At 42.6% G+C, this 21,383-nt stretch overlaps 1 protein-coding gene and 2 pseudogenes across 2 annotated transcripts; all 3 read left to right on the forward strand.

Annotated features, from left to right (window-relative positions):
* On the forward strand, positions 1–14,049 carry LOC125898324 (olfactory receptor 1E5-like). 2 transcript variants are annotated; one of them, XM_049592096.1, is made up of 2 exons: positions 1–1,020; positions 13,942–14,049. In XM_049592096.1, exon 1 carries the CDS (start codon positions 1–3, stop codon positions 970–972), a length of 972 nt encoding a protein of 323 aa, XP_049448053.1. In that variant the 3' UTR covers positions 973–1,020; positions 13,942–14,049. The 2 variants fall into 2 exon arrangements, with proteins under 2 accessions (XP_049448053.1, XP_049448052.1); XM_049592095.1 differs by lacking the exon at positions 13,942–14,049 and adding an exon at positions 11,671–11,778.
* Positions 10,654–11,621, forward strand: LOC125898626 (olfactory receptor 1E5-like; annotated as a pseudogene).
* On the forward strand, positions 12,920–21,114 carry LOC125898627 (olfactory receptor 1-like; annotated as a pseudogene).
* Positions 21,115–21,383: the final 269 nt, after the last annotated feature.

Raw genomic sequence — 21,383 nt, forward strand, 5'->3', positions numbered from 1 at the left:
ATGAACTCTTTTAACTCAGCATTTGGAAAAAACATCAGCTTTGTGAGACCTGCATACTTCATCATAAGTGGATTTATTGGTATACCTAATATCAATTATTACTATGTCTTTCTCTTTTCTGTTTATGTTGTTGCAGTGCTGGGAAACACAGTTGTGATGGTCGTCATATACTTGGATCATAATCTGAGAACTCCAAAATATGTTGCAGTTTTTAATTTAGCATTTTCTGACCTGTTGACTAGCTCTGCTTTGGTGCCAAAGCTTCTCGACATCTTTCTGTTTAACCATCGCTATATCCCCTACAATGACTGCTTGACGTTCTTTTTTTTCTGCTACACTAGCATTTCAATGCAGGCTTTTAATCTGATTGCACTGTCCTATGACAGACTGATAGCTATCATTTACCCACTGCACTATCAAGTGAAGGTGACCAACAGGTTCATGCTGTCTTTGATTGCCTCTTTCTGGGTCTTTGTCATAATTGCAGTACTCATTTCAGTTGGCCTCCTTACAAGACTTTCCATCTGTAAGTCTGTGGTTATAAACAGCTATTTCTGTGATCATGGCCAGATATATCAGCTTGCGTGCAATGATTATTTCCCCAGCTATGTTATTGGTATGATGTTGGTATGTCTTATTCTTTGGTTGCCATTAATATTCGTCTTGTTTAGTTATTCATGTATTGGCTATGCATTGTCTAAAGTGGCCACAGCTCAGGAAAGACTCAAGGCCTTTAAAACCTGCACAGCTCATCTTTCACTGGTGGCAATCTATTTTCTCCCAGTGTTAATCACACTTACTATAGGTACCAAAATACATCCAAATGCCAGGATCATTAACCTGTCTCTGACCTCCGTCTTTCCCCCAATGTTGAACCCTATCATTTATGTTCTGCAGACACAAGAAATAAAAGATTCTGTGAAGAAATTATTAAAAATCAGAAAGAAACCCTGGATTACAGTGAAAAGGTAACCATAAAATGATCATTTGCATATATTTTGGGTTATTATGTACATTAAAGTACAACTTGAGAGTAAAATCAATCAAGCAATAGCCATTGTAAAGACCAATTTTTTAACCTCCACAATTTCAACAAGAAAATTTAACTTGAATTGATTCCACAAAAATGACATTATAATCGTAGATTTCAATAAAAATAACTATGTTAAAGATAGCACCATACATGAATAACTATAGCCTACTGTATGACATGTGTACCACACACCTACAAGAAGAGTTTTCTGTTTATTGGTTATTATTTGTGTTTATATTCTTGTGCAATGGAAAGTTTTTGTGAGCAAAGTTTGTGTCTCTGCACATAATGGAGTGCATATTAGATTTTTTTTTTCATTTTGATCTTTTGGTACAAAATGTGAAACATAAAGAGGCTGACTTATTATGATTAAAATACAATAGTATTATTATTATTAAAGATTTATTGCAAACAAATTTTGTGATGTTTTTCTGCTTCTTTAAGGTTGTGAACATCTTATATTTCAAAAGGAACAAGACCAGTCTTGTTATCTGGCCTCCTTGTCTTTCCTTAATGAATCTACTGTGCCTTCTAACTCAACACTGCTTTACATTCAACCTCTCTGGCCATTCAGGGACACACCAATATTTTTTGAAAAACTTTATTGTGAAGCAGGCACAGCAGGCATGGATTCTGTGGAGATGAATCCTTGAATGGCAAGATGAACAGTAAAGATTTACCATTCAAGGATTCATCAAATGGCAAGATGAACAGTAAAGATTTGCCAATATGTTGTTGTTATAATAATAGTAATACATTTTATTTATACAACGCTTTTACAGCTCTCAAAGGCGCTTTACATTTAAAACCAAAGAAAAGAAGTACATACATGTAAGTGCAAAGACATAAACAGAAGACAAGGACAGTATCAAACAACAAGGTGCAAAAGCATAGTGCAAAACAAAGAAAAGGAGGGCACATGAGGAACCGAGAACGAAAAGCTAATGTTAAAGGTTAACAGCGGATTTGAAAAGGTGGGTTTTGAGGAGTGATTTGAAGGTGGATGGATTTGGACAGTCACGGATGTGTATAGGGAGGGTGTTCCAGAGGAAGGGGGCTATGGAGGTGAGAGGAGGTTTTTGTCGGATGATCAAAGGTTGCGGGAGGGAGTGTGGTGGTGGAGCATGTCCGAGAGGTAGGAGGGGGCCTGGCTGTGGAGGGCTTTGTGGGTGAGGAGGAGGATCTTGAAACTGATTCTGTACGGGACAGGGAGCCAGTGTAGGTTTTGCAGGACAGGGGTTATATGTTCACGGGAGCTGGTGTGGGTGAGGAGGTGGGCAGCAGAGTTTTGGATGTATTGAAGTTTGTTGAGGACTTTGGATGATGAGCCGTAGAGGATGTTGCTGCAGTAGTCCAGTCTTGAGGTGATGAAAGCATGGATGAGAGTTTCAGCGGCAGAGAAGAGAGCAATGGATGGAGACGGGCAATGTTTCTAAGGTGAAAGAAGGCAGTTTGGGCGAGGCGGCTGATGTGATGTTCAAATGAGGAGTTATTGTCGAAGATGATACCAAGGTTGCAGATAAATGGGGAGGGGGAGAGGGTGGTGTTGTCAATGCTGAGGGTGAAGTTTTGTGTTGCTGTAGAGAAGGATTTTGGGCTGATGAGTATTATTTCAGATTTGTCACAGTTGAGTTTGAGGAAGTTGGCTTGCAGCCATGATTGGAGTTCAGTCAGACAGTTGGTGAGGGTAGAGCGGGTGGCTGGGGTGATGGATTTGTGGAGATGTAGATTTGGATGTCGTCAGCGTAGCAGTAGAAATGGAGATCATGACAACGGATGATGGAACCAAGGGGGAGTAGGTAGATGATGAAGAGGAGAGGACCAAGCACCGAGCCCTGAGGGACACCTTGAAGCAGAGGGACGGTGGCAGAGGTGCAGTTGTTGACGTGGATGAACTGATGTCTGTCGGTGAGGTATGATTTGAGCCAGGAGAGAGCAGAGCCAGTGTGTTGAGGGAAGTTTATAGGCGGGACAGCAGAGTGGTGTGGTTGATGGTGTCAAAGGCAGCTGTGAGGTCGAGGAGGATGAGTATGTTGAGGTGGCCATAGTTGGCAGAGAGGAGGAAGTCGTTAGTGATTTTGAGGTGGCCAGTTTCAGTACTGTGTTGAGGGCGGAATCCGGATTGAAATGGTTCATATAGTTCCTGAGAGCGGAGGTGGGTTTTGATTTGGGAGGTGACAACACGTTCCAGAATTTTTGACAGAAAGGGAAGGTTCGAGATGGGACGGAAATTTGAGATGACGTCAGGGTCCAGGCCAGGTTTTTTGGGGATGGGGGTGACAGCGGCCAGTTTCAGGGATTTAGGCATAGAGCCAGAGGTTGAGAAGGAGTTAATGATGGTAGTGATGAGTGGGGAGATAGCTGGGAGGCAGACTTTGATGATGGAGGATGGTATGGGGTCCAGGACGGAAGTGGAGCTTTTCATCTTGGAGATGATGGGGAGGAGTTCCAGGGGGGAGACAGGGGTGAAGTGTGACAGTGGTTGAGTGGTGGTGGAGGCAGTTGGTGGAAGAGAGGGTGTTGTTGCAGGGTTTGAGGAGTTTATTGATGGTGGAAAAGAGTGTCTTGGAGTTATTGGAGCCAGAGTGAATGAGTTGTGAGTAGTAGTTGGACCGGGCGGCAGTGAGGGCGTCTTTGTAGTTTGAAAGGTGGTCTGTATTGACATGGAGATGGACTGTGAGACTAGTTTTCCTGTAAAGTCTTTCCAGCTGGCGCTTACAGGTTTTCATGTGACGGAGTTCAGGAATTGTACCAGGGAGATGAATGAGTGAATGAAGAGAGAAGGAGAGCAACGGACGGAGACGGGCAATGTTTCTAAGGTGAAAGAGGGCAGTTTGGGCGAGGCGGCTGATGTGATGTTCAAATGAGGGGTTATTGTCGAAGATGATACCAAGGTTGCGGATGAATGGGGAGGGGAGAAGGTGGTGTTGTCAATGCTGAGGGTGAAGTTTTGTGTTGCTGTAGAGAAGGATTTTGGGCCGATGAGTATTATTTCAGATTTGTCACAGTTGAGTTTGAGGAAGTTGGCTTGCAGCCATGATTGGAGTTCAGTCAGACAGTTGGTGAGGGTAGAGCGGGTGGCCGGGGTGATGGATTTTGTGGAGATGTAGATTTGGATGTCATCAGCGTAGCAGTGGAAATGGAGACCATGACGACGGGTGATGGAACCAAGGGGGAGTAGGTAGATGATGAAGAGGAGAGGACCAAGCACCGAGCCCTGAGGGACACCTTGAAGCAGGGGGACGGTGGCAGAGGTGCTGTTGTTGACGTGGATGAACTGATGTCTGGTGGTGGAAGAGAGGGTGTTGTTGCAGGGTTTGAGGAGTTTATTGACGGTGGAAAAGAGTGTCTTGGGGTTACTGGAGCCAGAGTGAATGAGTTGTGAGTAGTAGTTGGACCGGGCGGCAGTGAGGGTGTCTTTGTAGTTTGAAAGGTGGTCTGTATTGACATGGAGATGGACTGTGAGACTAGTTTTCCTGTAAAGTCTTTCCAGCTGGCGCTTACGGGTTTTCATGTGACGGAGTTCAGGAGTGTACCAGGGAGATGAATGAGTGAATGAAACAGTTTTGGTTTTTAAGAGAGCCAGTTTGTTGAGGCAGAGGGACAGTGTGTTGTTGTAGAGGGTTACCAGGTCAGAGGGGTTTGGAGTCAGCGGGGTGATGAATGTGGACAGATTATTTGCCAGTGAGTCAGAGAAAGCAGAGGGGGAGATGGACTTGATATTTCTGAAGGATATAATGCGTTTGAGTTTTGGGGGGTTTTGGAGAGTTGGTGGAGGGTGAGACCAGCGGAGCAGACTAGGTCCGGGATGTGGCCGCGACAGTGGGTGGGGAAGTTGACATGCTGGGTGAAGTGAAGGCAGTGGAGCAGTTCCAGGAGGTCTATTGCACTTTTGCAGTTTGGATCATTGATGTGGATATTGAAGTCCCCCAGCAGGAGAATTGAGGGGGATACGGCGGATAGCTGGGTGAGGAATTCAGCGAGGTCTGAGAGGAAGAAGTTGTTTGGTTTGGGAGGGCGGTAGATGATGGCGATGACCAGGGAAGTGGGACCAGACAGTTTGAGGGCGACTTGTTCGAAGGACTGAGCAGGAGGTATGGAGATTGTGGATATTTTAAAGCGTGTCTTGTAGATGGCAGCAACGCCACCTAGGGCTGCAACTAACAACTAATTTGATAATCGATTAATCTGTTGATTATTACTTCGATTAATCGATTATTAATCGGATAAAAAGACAATAACTACATTTCTATCCTTTCCAGTATTTTATTCAAAAAACAGCATACTGGTCTTGTGGTCTATGTGAGGACCTCATTCCTCACTTGGCTATTGGGATCCTCACCTTCCCCCTCTCTATGCTCTTCTTCACTGCTGGTTTCAGAATCAAGGAGTGAGTCAAGTAAAGAAAGAGGATTTGTAGGTGCAGGAGCAGCTACAGTAATGGTGAAGGTGACACTGGTTTGCTCATGGACACCGTCACACTGCTGCTGATGATCCCTTCTCACTTCGAATGCCTCTGTTTGCACTTTGGCTTGCACCTTAAAGACCTGCTCAGGCGTCAGAAACTTCAGTTTTCTGAACCTCGGGTCCAGGGCGGAGGAGAGGATCACCGTGTTCGGTGCTGTGTCAGAGAATGTAGTCTCCTTCTTCCATCGCTGTTGAAGCTGCTCTGTAGCAGTGACTTGGAAAGCCTGCACTGCTGCTGACTCAAAGACAACAGTCTGGGTGGACTTCACTAGCCCCTTCACAAGTGGAGGTACTGCAGAGATTGTCGTGTATTTTTCCCCACTCATAAACACAGTGGCACATTCAAAGGGTTTAAGGGCTGTGGAAAGCTCTTCAAGTAGGTTCCACTGGTCAGCTTTTAAGTCAAGGTACCGTTTGCCTCTCTGTGTAACAGTCGAGTCGGACAGCGTAGCAGTTACAGGCCACCTTTGCTCAAGTAGTCGGCTAATCAAATAAAATGTGCTGTTCCATCTAGTGCTTACATCCTGAACAAGCTTGTGCTGAGTTGTTCCCATTTGTTGCTGTTTTTGTCTCAGTTTGTTGCAGGCTAGCTCACTTTCTGAAGTGTTCCACAAGACATTTTGCAGCCCCAACTGCTTTTTCAATGTTTGTGTGCTTCAGTGAAGAATTTATCACCAGCTGCAAGGTGTGTCCAGCGCAGCGGACTGAAGACCACCCATGCTTCTCCTCAAGTACTTTTGCTGCAGCCACAATATTGGCACCATTGTCATGCACAAAAGCAATAATTTTGCTTGGGGGAATTTCAAACCTGGCTACTACCTCTTCCAACCATTCTGCAATGTTGGATGCTGAATGTCTTTCCTCTAGTGGCATGGTCGTAAGGCAGGTTGACTTCATGTTCCATTCGTCTCCAATGTAATGGCATGTAATGCCAAGGTAGGCTTCCGTGGCTACACTTGTCCACACATCAGTAGTGAGAGCAATTTTGCTCTGGGTGGCTTTTATGTCAGTCTTCACTGCTTGGAATGTCTGCTCGTACTTCCTCTCCATCAGTTTGGTATAATGGGTCCTCGAGGGAAGAGTGTAACCAGGGTTGAGGACGTGAATCATTTGTCTAAAACCTTCATCCTCCACCATTGATAGTGGCCTCATGTCAGTTACCAACATATTCAGGATACCATCAGTCAATGCAGCCGCTTGCTGTGGTGTGCAGACCTTCCTTTGCACAAAGTCACTAATGTTGGGTTGTTTCTTTCTGAAATGAGAGAAACCATGTAATGAACGTACATAGTAGCATCATTTACATGTAACTCAATACATACCTTGTTGATTTAATTAATAATTTCTGACATAAAAGGCAAATAAAGACAATGCCACCACATAAAAAAACAAAATTAAATAAATGGACATTGGGGATGCAGCATACACCAAAAATAACACAGAAATGTAACTAATCAGATCAGAACTGGATCAGATATTGTACACATTTCTGTTGTGAATAATATTCACTAAATATTCATTTTAGACTGCCTCTGAATAATAGCATGAAATATTCCAGCAACACTTTAGTTATGCTAAAGTGTCTCTCCAACCTCCAACCAACCTGGGGCCCGGCTACATTGATCCATTATGAAACGAACCGGAGATATTTCTGTTCATTACGTTTATTTCGAAATTGGTAACCGTGCGTTTTCTCTCTCAAAATGGAGTCAAATCTGCCGGAGACCGAAACATTATCAGCCCCGCGTTGCAACAAAGGGATAATGACGTTACTCAAACAAAAGAGCTGGCGTGCTGAACTCATGAATGCCTATTGCGACTCAAAACAACACAGCAAATGAAGTCATTGCACTCTCCAAAAAGTTCGTAACACTTTGAAAGTTAATACACAACAGTTGCTGCTGCGCTTCGTTAAAAAAATCTCCTCGTTAACAAAAGATTAAAAACACACAAAGACAGACACGATGGATCAATGTACCCGGGCTCTGGATTTATAAAGTTACGTACCGTGAGTTCCCTTCATCCATGGCTCCAACATGTTTCCTCTTCAGGTGCTCCCGCAGTGATGTTGTACTACCGTGCCATGCGAGGTCAACGCTGCACATTTTGCAGGAAACTGTCTTCTTTGAAGTCTTTAACGTAAAGTGCTCCCACACTTTTGACGACTTAGGTCGTACACTTTTCTCCGTGGTATCATTAACCTCCAAACGTTTCTCCACTAAACTATCTGTACTGCTTTCCTCCGTCATTTTTCAAATGTTTCCTCCAGGCAACGTAGACGGCGTCGTCACGTGAGCTGCACATGACACATCATTGGCTGGCTTACTGCCACTACCTGAGACGTAGCCACAGCGCATACAGCGCATGCGCATAGCATAGAGCCAACGAATAACAGGTGGTGGCATTGAAGAAGCGGCTATTCCTTGTGATGGAGTCTCCGATGATCAGGGGGGTGGGAGGGAAGAGCGGGCAAGGAAGGGTTTTTGCCGGGTTGGATGGTGGCGAGCCAGCGTCCGGATCGTCCACTGGCCGCGGGATCGGTGACCGGGCACGGTCGGACAGGTGTTGAATGAATGAATGAATGCTTTATTTGTCAGAATTACTTCTGAAAATTTTTTTGCGTCCAAGACACTTGTTTTCTCGTGACAGAAAACAACATAATATAACAGACAACCAGACAAAATGTCACATCAGACAAAGCATAATAAAATATGACATGAGACAACCATCAGACATGTGACGTGCTATATGTAACCTCATCAAAGTGGCTGCAGTGCCTCCAGGTCCCTACCCTAGCGGCTATTAAATGCCCCCCTGCCCTGACAAACCCGACTGATTCAACATTTTAAGAGATTGAGGAATAAAGGAGTTCCTCAGTCTATTTGATCTAGCTATAGGGACTCTATATCTCCTGTTGGATGGCAACAACTGGTATTCTTCAAATAAAACATGTGTTGGGTCGGACAAAATATTGTCTGCCACGGACAGCATTCGTCTATTATATGCAGCTCTAAAAACTGGCTCAAGTGTTTGGCCTACAATCTTTGAGCAGATACGTAGGTGTCTCCCCAGTCAGCTGTTGCAGTGGATCGGCCGTTACAGCCCTAGGAGGAGGAAAGTCTGCTGGTAGCGTGGGGTGGAGGAGGCCTCCGGAGCATCTGAGGACGGCTTCCTTCAGAAATTTGCAACATGAAGCGGAGGTAGTTGTCCGGGAGGAGAGCTGGTGATCCGGGACCGCAGCAGAGCCACTCTGGGTACCGGCAGGTGCTGGCGGGGAGGAGGGCTCCACGTCACCCACTGGCGCTGGGCCGCTGGGGCGGCGAGCTGCGGGTACACTGCCAGCTGCCTGTGTGGAGCCAGCCACGATGATCCCAGAGGCAGGGCAGCTGGAGCGGGGAGACAGCGCCCCAGCAACCGTCATGGCACCAGGGGACCGCGGGGCCGTCGGAGCGGGAAGCCGCGGGGACACCATCAGCCGCAGGTGTAGGACTAGCTAACGTTACCCCAGATGTGGAGCTACCTGAGCCCGAGGGCGAAACACAAGTAGCCGCAGGCAGAGAGGGGCCAGCGGCTTTTCCAGAGCCAGGCGTTGCACAACCACCAGCAACCGTGTACAGAGAGCTAGTGGCAGGGCTAGCACGTTGGCTAGCTTCAGCTATGCTAACCGGGAGAAGATCTGGGTTGTCTGCTAGCGCCTCAAAGCGATTGGAGAGGCTCAGGCGAGGAGGAGAGGCAGTCGCATCCTGGAGTCACTTTCTGTCGCGGATCACAACTTCAGCCCAGGATGTCTGGAGGCTGGGTGTGGAGGAGGAGGAAGGCCGCGGACCGGTGAAGGTATCCCATGGGACGGTGTCCTGGAGGGCCGCTTTGAGGGAGACAATGTGCAAGGACTGTTCATGAGCCAGGTCCAGGCAGGAGGTCAGCATGGCCTGTTTATCTTGCAGTTCCTGGGAGAGTCAGCAGATGTCTTCCTTAAGATCTGTAATCTGTTTATTTGCTTTTGTGAGCATTATGTTGTCACAGGCCATGGATGTAGCACGTTGGCTAGCTTGAGCTAAGCTATGGATGTAGCACGTTGGCTAGCTTGAGCTAAGCTAACGGCTAGGTGGTGCCGGTAGTCAAGGCGTGGGTAAATGCAGAAATAGGACAACAGCCAGTAACGTTAGAGCCAGCAGGGTTGTGATAAGGAGGCAGGGGTGTATAGGTGCCACTGGAGGGAGAATAGCTTCTTGGATCAGCAACGTGTCAGGCGTGGAGAGCAACCTGCCGTGCTGCTATGCTATATCTCGTTGTTCTTTGAGTCTTCAGCCTTCGACCTGCAAAGCATGTCAGGAAAAACTCCCAAAAAACCCTTATTCAGGAAAAAAGGAAGAAACCTTCAGGTAGGCCGAGTCTTTGCAGGATCCCCTACCAGAACGGCTGACCGTTCAGGACTCTCAGACTCTCTCCAAGTTGCTATTGCTTATGTCATGTTTATTCAGAGATGTTATCATCAAGGATTAAGATCTGGTTCAGGTTACTTAAACCAACTATGAGGCTCTGTGTGTTTTTCAGATGTAATTGCAGCATGCCTTCATGCATATTATTATGATTGCCCAGGTGGCTGTTACGCCTCATTTGAGGAGGAAAACAGCACGATCAGCCTTATCCTTTAGTATGAAAACTGAGTTATTTATTTCCATTAATTTATATTTATTAGGGTCCCCATTAGTTGATGCAGTTACTACATTAGCTACTCTTCCTGGGGTTCACACATTAATTTAGAAACATTTTCTTTCCCTACAACAATCATTGTTGCTAATACATATATATTTATGTATGTTTATCTGTGTATGTGTGTGTATATGCTTCCAATAGTTGCAGCAATGGAGAATACTGTTAGTAGATTTCATAAATGCGATAAGTTCATTGGATTGAAATAGTTTTTTTTTCTGATTCCTACATGTAATAGACTCAAGGGATCAGACTCTGACGTAGGTTGACTTAAACACAGAGGAGGACTGCAAAACAGTTTGTCAGTTCTTCATCATTAGAAGGATAGCGGGAGAGAAGAACTCAAGTCTGTCCTCATCACAGAGCTCAGTGCTGACGTGCAGTTCAGTTCTCTATAGTAGACATGTTTCAGGTAGTATGAGTTTGACAGAAATATTACAATGAACTCTTTTAACTCAGCCTTTGGAAAAAACATCAGCTTTGTGAGACCTGCATACTTCATCATAAGTGGATTTATTGGTATACCTAATATCAATTATTACTATGTCTTTCTCTTTTTGTTTATATTGTGTCAGTGCTGGGAAACACAGTTGTGATGGTCATATACTTGGATCATAATCTGAGAACTCCAAAATATGTTGCAGTTTTTAATTTAGCATTTTCTGACCTGTTGACTAGCTCTGCGTTGGTGCCAAAGCTTCTCGACATCTTTCTGTTTAACCATCGCTATATCCCCTACAATGACTGCTTGACGTTCCTTTTTTTCTGCTACACTAGCCTTTCAATGCAGGCTCTTAATCTGATTGCACTGTCCTATGACAGACTGATAGCTATCATTTACCCACTGCACTATCAAGTGAAGGTGACCAACAGGTTCATGCTGTCTTTGATTGCCTCTTTCTGGGTCTTTGTCATAATTGCTATCCTCATTTCAGTTGGCCTTCTTACACGACTTTCCATCTGTAAGTCTGTGGTTATAAACAGCTATTTCTGTGATCATGGCCAGATATATCAGCTTGCGTGCAATGATTATTTCCCCAGCTATGTTATTGGTATGATGTTGGTATGTCTTATTCTTTGGTTGCCATTAATATTCGTCTTGTTTAGTTATTCATGTATTGGCTATGCATTGTCTAAAGTGGCCACAGCTCAGGAAAGACTCAAGGCCTTTAAAACCTGCACAGCTCATCTTTCACTGGTGGCAATCTATTTTCTCCCAGTGTTAATCACACTTACTATAGGTACCAAAATACATCCAAATGCCAGGATCATTAACCTGTCTCTGACCTCCGTCTTTCCCCCAATGTTGAACCCTATCATTTATGTTCTGCAGACACAAGAAATAAAAGATTCTGTGAAGAAATTATTAAAAATCAGAAAGAAACCCTGGATTACAGTGAAAAGGTAACCATAAAATGATCATTTGCATATATTTTGGGTTATTATGTACATTAAAGTACAACTTGTGAGAGTAAAATCAATCAAGCAATAGCCGTTGAAAAGACTAGATCAATTTTTTAACCTCCACAATTTCAACAAGAAAATTTAACTTGAATTGATTCCACAAAAATGACATTATAATCGTAGATTTCAATAAAAATAACTATGTTAAAGGTAGCACCATACATGAATAACTATAGCCTACTGTATGACACGTGTACCACACACCTACAAGAAGAATAGTTTTCTGTTTATTGGTTATTATTTGTGTTTATATTCTTGTGCAATGGAAAGTTTTTGTGAACAAGGTTTGTGTCTCTGCACATAATGGAGTGCATATTAGAATTTTTTTTTTTTTTTCATTTTGATCTTTTGGTACAAAAATCTTTTGTCTTTTCTTAATGAATCTACTGTGCCTTCTAACTCAACACTGCTTTACATTCAACCTCTCTGGCCATTCAGGGACATACCAATATTTTTTGAAAAACTTTATTGTGAAGCAGGCACAGCAGGCATGGATTCTGTGGAGATGAATCCTTGAATGGCAAGATGAACAGTAAAGATTTGCCCATATGTTATGTCATGTTTATTCAGAGATGTTATCATCAAGGATTAAGATCTGGTTCAGGTTACTTAAACCAACTATGAGGCTCTGTGTGTTTTTCAGATGTAATTGCAGCATGCCTTCATGCATATTATTATGATTGCCCAGGTGGCTGTTACGCCTCATTTGAGGAGGAAACAGCACGATCAGCCTTATCCTTTAGTATGAAAACTGAGTTATTTATTTCCATTAATTTATATTTATTAGGGTCCCCATTAGTTGATGCAGTTACTACATTAGCTACTCTTCCTGGGGTTCATACATTAATTTAGAAACATTTTCTTTCCCTACAACAATCATTGTTGCTAATACATATATATTTATGTATGTTTATCTGTGTATGTGTGTGTATATGCTTCCAATAGTTGCAGCAATGGAGAATCCTGTTAGTAGATTTCATAAATGCGATAAGTTCATTGGATTGAAATAGTTTTTTTTTTCTGATTCCTACATGTAATAGACTCAAGGGATCAGACTCTGACTTAGGTTGACTTAAACACAGAGGAGGACTGCAAAACAGTTTGTCAGTTCTTCATCATTAGAAGGATAGCGGGAGAGAAGAGCTCAAGTCTGTCCTCATCACAGAGCTCAGTGCTGATGTGCAGTTCAGTTCTCTATAGTAGACATGTTTCAGGTAGTATGAGTTTGACAGAAATATTACAATGAACTCTTTTAACTCAGCCTTTGGAAAAAACATCAGCTTTGTGAGACCTGCATACTTCATCATAAGTGGATTTATTGGTATACCTAATATCAATTATTACTATGTCTTTCTCTTTTTTGTTTATATTGTGTCAGTGCTGGGAAACACAGTTGTGATGGTCGTCATATACTTGGATCATAATCTGAGAACTCCAAAATATGTTGCAGTTTTTAATTTAGCATTTTCTGACCTGTTGACTAGCTCTGCTTTGGTGCCAAAGCTTCTCGACATCTTTCTGTTTAACCATGACTACATCCCCTACAATGACTGCTTGACGTTCCTTTTTTTCTGCTACACTAGCATTTCAATGCAGGCCCTTAGTCTGATTGCACTGTCCTATGACAGACTGATAGCTATCATTTACCCACTGCACTATCAAGCGAAGGTGACCAACAGGTTCATGCTGTCTTTGATTGCCTCTTTCTGGGTCTTTGTCATAATTGCAGTACTCATTTCAGTTGGCCTCCTTACAAGACTTTCCATCTGTAAGTCTGTGGTTATAAACAGCTATTTCTGTGATCATGGCCAGATATATCAGCTTGCGTGCAATGATTATTTCCCCAGCTATGTTATTGGTATGATGTTGGTATGTCTTATTCTTTGGTTTCCATTAATATTCGTCTTGTTTAGTTATTCATGTATTGGCTATGCATTGTCTAAAGTGGCCACAGTTCAGGAAAGACTCAAGGCCTTTAAAACCTGCACAGCTCATCTTTCACTGGTGGCAATCTATTTTCTCCCAGTGTTAATCACACTTACTATAGGTACCAAAATACATCCAAATGCCAGGATCATAAACCTGTCTCTGACCTCCGTCTTTCCCCCCAATGTTGAACCCTATCATTTATGTTCTGCAGACACAAGAAATAAAAGATTCTGTGAAGAAATTATTAAAAATCAGAAAGAAACCCTGGATTACAGTGAAAAGGTAACCATAAAATGATCATTTGCATATATTTTGGGTTATTATGTACATTAAAGTACAACTTGTGAGAGTAAAATCAATCAAGCAATAGCCATTGTAAAGACTAGATCAATTTTTTAACCTCCACAATTTCAACAAGAAAATTTAACTTGAATTGATTCCACAAAAATGACATTATAATCGTAGATTTCAATAAAAATAACTATGTTAAAGATAGCACCATACATTAATAACTATGGCCAACTGTATGACACGTGTACCACACACCTACAAGAAGAATAGTTTTCTGTTTGAGTGAGTGCATATTAGATTTTTTTTTTTTTTTCATTTTGATCTTTTGGTACAAAATGTAAAACATAAAGAGGCTGACTTATTATTAAAATACAATAGTATTATTATTATTAAAGATTTATTGCAAGCAAATTTTGTGATGTTTTTCTGCTTCTTTAAGGTTGTGAACATCTCATATTTCAAATGGAACAAGACCAGTCTTGTTATCTGGCCTCCTTGTCTTTCCTTAATGAATCTACTGTGCCTTCTAACTCAACACTGCTTTACATTCAACCTCTCTGGCCATTCAGGGACATACCAATATTTTTTGAAAAACTTTATTGTGAAGCAGGCACAGCAGGCATGGATTCTGTGGAGATGAATCCTTGAATGGCAAGATGAACAGTAAAGATTTGCCCATATGTTATGTCATATTTATTCAGAGATGTTATCATCAAGGATTAAGATCTGGTTCAGGTTACTTAAACCAACTATGAGGCTCTGTGTGTTTTTCAGATGTAATTGCAGCATGCTTTGATACATATTATTTTGATTGTCCAGGTGGCTGTTACGCCTCATTTCCACTCACGTATGTGACTGGTGTCCATAGATCAGTGAATGTAGGGATGATGCCTCTAGTGTCCAACGCAAGGACATGCATTTCTTTACGGATAGATAGAATCTGGATACAAACCACCTGTAGCCTTGGGAGAGAGGCTAGTTTTGTCCGTTTTTCGCCATCCAGTAGTTTGGAATATGCACTTGGAACATTACCTGGACCAAAACCGAACCAATATTGCATGGCAACAAATAAATGAATCCGATGGTCTTTCCAGATATGTGGCACGTTTTGTGAAATATTTAGTTAAAAAGTTCACAGGCATGTTAGATATCACAGAGAATGACGCCTTGTTTCCACTTACGTGTATGTAGGGAGACGAGGCAACTGGAAGTCCATTCATTCATACCTTAGCCTTTGTTCGGATGGGTCTGTAAGTCAGCACCAGTAATTTAAAATAAATGAGGAACGTAATGGGAAAGCCAAGCAGCTGCATTATCGTGCCTCCACTGATAGCTGTGGCCAGAAGCATTATGTTTCTGGGTTGTCTGTGTGCCCATCCTTGGTCTATCAGTCCACCTCCCATTCATGGAATGCTAATGGACCATGGAATATCTCACAAATGTCTTAAGGGAAATTCTTCAAATTTAATACTAATGTCCACTTGGACCTAAAAATGATATGATTACATTTCGGTGGTCATAGATGAAAGGTCAAGGTCACTGTGACCTTGTCTGTCAACTTCTTGTGAACGCAATATCTCAAAAACAACTCGAGGGAATTTAACATTTGGCACAAATGTTGACTTGGATTCAACAATGATTACAAGGGACCTTGTATTTGTCTCATTCTTGTTCACGTTATCTCAAGAACATTTTAAAGGAATTTCTCCAAATTTGGCACAAACGTCCACTTTGAATAGCAGATGAACTGATTAGAATTTGGTGGTCAAAGGTAAGGGTGACTTGCATGAGTCTCATTCTAATGAATATAATATCTCAAGAAGGCCTTGTGGGAGTTTCCTCAAATTTGAAACACATGTCCACTTGTACTTAAGAATGAACTGATTAGAATTTGAAGGCGGAAGGTCAGAGGTCAAGGTCACTGTGAGAGACTGTGATTAGGATATGATGGTCGGAAGTCAAAGGTCAAGGTCACTGCGACCTCATTAAACATGTTTTTGGCCATTATTCAAGAATTCATATGCTATTTATATCACAATTTCACACAAATAGGATAAAATGTTTTTTTATTTTATATCCAAAAGGTCAAAGATCAACTTCACTTTGACATCACAATGTTCTACAAAAACACTTTTCTAGTTATTATTTAACGCCATAGTCCAGGAACAGAAGGGGAGACATTTGGTCAGATGTTGAATTGGTGACACTCATCTTTATTGTCCACCTTGAAACTGTGTTAATTGCATAGATCTTCTGTGCTGCCAGGTTGAAGATGTGTCTGAAACCATCCACATTATAGAATTTGTAGTTTCTTTGAAGCAACATCAATGTTTGAAGCATTGTCAATTGTCATGGCTACACATGAGTCTGGATGTAAACCATAACTGCAACATGACTAGTTTGCAGAGACATGCAACTACAAGGCAGTATTTCTAGTCAACAGTCTGTAGACAGTCCAAAGAAATTCAATTTAAACACATAAAAAAAAGCATCACAATAAACAGGAAGAAATAAAAGCATTAATAATCATCTGCATCTCAGCTTTGACAGTTATTTATTTAGCAGTGTTTTCTAAATGGGAAAAACATGAGCACATGAGCTGACTGATATGGTGATGAAATTACGCGGACGGGTCAAGGATGTCACCTAAATTTCAAAGGTTTTACTGTGTAGGGGAAATACCTCTTTGAGAATATTTGCACTTGTCATAAATTTTGGGGCACCACCCTCCTAATGAGGGAAGCGACTAATCAAATTAATAACTCTGTAAATCACTTATTAATTTGTCAGCACACTTATCAATAATGAATCAATCTCAATATCTGGGTTATGAATTCTCTATACAGTGATCTCAGCTCTTGTTGAAAAGATATATACACAGACAATGTCTTGGCGATACATGAAGATTTATTTAAGCTAAATAGGTAACAACTGAATAAATGAATGATGATGAAATGATGATTCAAAGGCAAAGCTCCTCTTGAGGCCCCGGACTGTCGCTTTGCAGCTCTCGGTCTTTCCAGCAGAATGGAACAGCTGTCTCACAGCAGAGTGGGAGCGGTTGAATTTGCAATGTCCTGCGGGTGCCCCAATGGGTTGGTTCACACTGCAGAAGGCCCTTGGGCTTGGCACGAGGACCACTGTGGCAAGTGGCTGGCAGCCGCTGGTTCCGATGAATCTGGAGCGAAGAGGTTGGTCGGCAGGTGCTGGTCTACTTTGTTCTGGTTACTCGCTTATAATAATGGTGAAAACAATAGGGATTAAAGAGAACTGGATCGACAAAATTTAAAAGTGAGCACAAAAGAGTTAAAGGGCCAGTGTGTAATATTTGTCATGGTTTATTGTCAATCTGAATCTGAATCTGAATATTCTACCCATTAATATGTTTATACAAGTGTATAATCACTATAAAATAAAATTTGTTTGGTTTTCGTAGCCTTATAATTATGCTACGCCGCTGTGTATGTACGGCAGCCCGAACGGACAATCCAGTCAGCCAGAGAACGCGTTTCGCGTGTATAAATGAACCAACGAAGACAGCGGAAGGAAGGAAGAAGGAGGAGGAAACAGCAGAGAGTGTTAGTAGTTCGTCGATAGAGAGTACTGAAAAGTTTTTTTAGTTATAAAGTTTGCGAATGAACCACACTTACCACGCAACAGGAGAGAAAGAACCTGAACCGTCATCTGCGAGGAAAAGAAGACACAACTTCACTCCTTGTGATGCACTCTCTGCGGCGCTTTTCCTCCTGATGATATATCTCCCCAACGATGGTAGCACCGAATCCCATTCCTCAGTTCCTCATCTGTATGCTCTGGCTCAAACAGGTATGGCTCTGGGTCTGTGTCTGCTACAAGAAACTCTTCAAAATCGCGTTCAAAGTCGTCCATTGCAGCTACTATAGTCCAGAGATATTGCTAGGCTAAATAAACAGCTGAGCTCTGTTTACGCTGTCAGTCAGTGTGCGGGCTGGAGATTGAGCAGAGAGGGGAGGGGGGTCCCCACTCGGTATGGTAAACGAGTATGTGTGTAAAGTTATGAAGTGTGTCTGTACGCCAGAAGAGTCAGAGTTTGGGACGGAGTCTTTTACCCCCTGGAGTGTTACGGGAGTTTCTAGAGTGCTCAAATAAACTGGCCTTTTTCCCGAACGCTCCTCTGGTCTCCTGCTCGTGAGGGATTCATTACAATATCGTAACATGGCTTAGATTTCTAAATAAACATTCACCTCGTCGCTAGATAGACCTACTCCTGAAAAACTCGTGCGCAAGGCTTTTTGTCCCTACAAGGCTACCGTCATTTACCCGACGGGTGGGGTGAGCGAGTGAGCCCTGCAATCTAGAATTTGACCACTGATGTCACTGTTTTCAACACACTGGCCCTTTAAGAGAGTAATAAAAAAAATTACATATGACAAGAAGGTAAAACAAATAAGCACGGCAGAACTAACAGCAAGAATAACTGGGAATAACTGACAAAAGACTAGAAGACTGAAACCTAAGAACAGACTCTAAGGAGAACTAAGAACTGTACGAAGACCGGAAAGAGACTAACTCGAGCCGTGCCGAGCGCACAGGTATTTGACTGGCCATAAGGTGGGTGGATTTGATCAGGGAGGCTCCTCTCGTGATGAAAAATAGTCTCACCATGTGATATATCAGAGGAAACTTAATGCTTTTCTTATATGAGGTCGTATACTTTGATATGTTATGCGCGAGGGACACATACTCTTCCCACTATGGTCAACATTGATTCTTAACATCCAATTAAACATACAGATTAACATTAAATCAAAATACACTTATTATGCCGTGGTATCAGCTAGCCTACGTCAAATACACGCACTCTAGATTAACTCAATGACAATATATAATGAAAAACAAAATGAAGAAGCACGTATTCATGCAAACAAGTTCAATTATATCTTCATTCGAAATATATAAAGTTGACTTCCTTGCGGTAACTCTTCCTAATTCCGCCACAAGATGGCAGTATGGATACATGTTAGAGGGGGGTTAACAGTTGAAACTAAAACTGAATTCAATCAGACAACTCTGAATTGAATTTAACATTTTTATTGAGCATAAATATTTACATACTGAAGCAGAGCATGAATAGTTTTAGCATGGCTGAAGCAAGATTGGCATCAGGCTCTATCTCAATTTATTCATTCCCTGAAAATGATCTGCATGACAGACATTGCAAGGAATGAATAGCAGACCCCCAGCTGGAGATCCTAGAAACAGAGCCCACAGGTGGATGCTGGGGAGGTGGTGGGATTTGAGAAGCTTCATAAGCAGCACACAGCAGCGGCAGCGGCAGCAGCAGCGAGAGCAGCAGAACACAGCGAGATTGGCGTCAGGCTCTATCTCAATTTATTCATTCCCTGAAAATGATCTGCATGACAGACATTACAGGGAATGAATAGCAGGCCCCCAAAACTGAAAGACCCCTAACAGCTTGAGATGCAGAGCCTGAAGCTGCCCAATTATGAGAATGGTGGAGCATCTACCATAGAATCAGCCCTATCAGTCTATTTAAGCCTAAGAGGATAAATAGCAGCAAACCCCCTTCCCAACAATCCACCAGATACAACCGTAATGTGCAGCTGAACATTTATTGAAGCCGGATTACAGGGCATGAGCACTCATGATTTTTTGAGCCTGCAGAATTTCATTTTTGTTGAAGCGAATATATCTGACGTAAGCAGCCGAAGACCATCGGCCCAGAGACTTAAGGGAAGGCGTGGGCAGAAGCAGTGCTGCAGTTGTAGCTGCCCCAATTCGGAGGGAGTGAGCAGTGTACGCCGCTGGAGACAGCCCACAACTCAAGCAGAGTTCACGCCGCCTTTCGGAAAACCAAGATTTGGTCATGGGCTTGCTGCCATCTATGGTGAAAAGCAGGTCACTCAGAGCAGGAGCAGGTCGGGTTTTCAGCTAGCTCAGCATGGAGGCAAATGGACAGAAAGCAGAATTAATTTTTTCAATCACCACAGGCATTCCTTTATTCATCCGATCTGTCTTAGAATGTTTTAAATAAACAGTGAAATGATCAGATTCTAATATTAAATCAGAAAAACAGAGGTTGTGCAGAGGGTTGAAAGAAAGAGACTGAGTGGTGAACTCCCCACACCTCATGAAACCATAAAACGCCATTAAAAGAACAGCTTCCAACATTTTGTTAACACCAGCATTTTGTTAACACCAGGAGTGAACAGCCCGGATCTTAACTTTGAAATCATCCTGTGCACCAAGGAGATAGTGAAAGGTAAGCGTTTACCATTGCCTGGAGGTCACTCTTTTTTGAGGCCGTTGAGAAGCAGGCGAATGCTGGGATGCGTTAACAGGCTGCAGACTGAAGGATCTTGACAACGAAGATGAAACTGAATGCCGGCTATCATGGCTTTAATGGAGAGAGGCTGCAACTTACAGGACTTAAAAGAGTGGACTATAAATGCGCAACCAAAGGGAATATTGACTGGCAAGGGTGGGCAACCAAAATGAGCACAGAAAGGAGAGAAAAACCACCAAGCAAAATCATAAGTTTTTAATGTGTTCTTTGATAGACCTTTCCTCATGTATTTGGCGGCAGAATTTAGCAGAGGGCCTTCGCATCCTAATCTAGAATGACTTGAGAGAATGGAGAGCAGGGCAGGCCACTGGGCTTGGCGTTTGGACACAGGGTTTTGAATTTCTGAAATTTAAAACGAGAGAGAGCATTAGCTACACTGTTATCATGACCAGGAATATAGACAGCGCGCATTAAAAAATTACCTGTCACGCATGTCCAGGTGAGGCGTCTGAGAAAACGGTTAATTGTGGGCGTCTTAGAGCGCCCTTTGTTAATCATGTTAACAGTAGCTTCATTATCACACAAGACTACAATCTGTTTCCGAGACCATTTGCTGCCCCACAATAAGGAAGCCACACAATTGGGTACAGTTCAAATAATGCTGTGAGCGCCCTTTGTTAATCATGTTAACAGTAGCTTCATTATCACACAAGACTACAATCTGTTTCCGAGACCATTTGCTGCCCCACAATAAGGAAGCCACACAATTGGGTACAGTTCAAATAATGCTGTTGATTTGCAGTCTGACAGTAAATTGAGCATTTCCTCAGGCCAAGCTGCAGAAAACCATTCCCCCTTGAAGAACCCCCCAAAACCGACAGAAGGAGCGGCATCTGTGAAGAACTCAATCGAAGAAATGCCGTTCCACTGATCTAAAAAGAAGGACCAAAACCGAAAGTCAGACAGGCACTCTTGATCTAATATTATCATATCCTGAAGATTTTTAACCGTTTTTGACAGGTCAAGCAATCGGGACACAAACGCATGCCCTTGAGGGATAATTCTCAAAGCAAAATTAAGATGGCCCAACAGAGAGAGAAGATCCCTTTTTGAAACTGAAGCAGCTCAGAAGAATGATTTTAAAATATCCCTAATGCGACACAATTTCTCTTCAGGGAGAGCGGCTTGCATTAGTACACT

This window comes from Epinephelus fuscoguttatus, linkage group LG12 (genome assembly GCF_011397635.1).
Source record: "Epinephelus fuscoguttatus linkage group LG12, E.fuscoguttatus.final_Chr_v1".
Taxonomy (NCBI): Eukaryota; Metazoa; Chordata; class Actinopteri; order Perciformes; family Serranidae; genus Epinephelus; species Epinephelus fuscoguttatus.

Excerpts from the sequence above, each read along its gene's own strand:
- LOC125898324 (XM_049592096.1), top strand. The coding sequence starts at position 1 with ATGAACTCTTTTAACTCAGCATTTGGAAAAAACATCAGCTTTGTGAGA.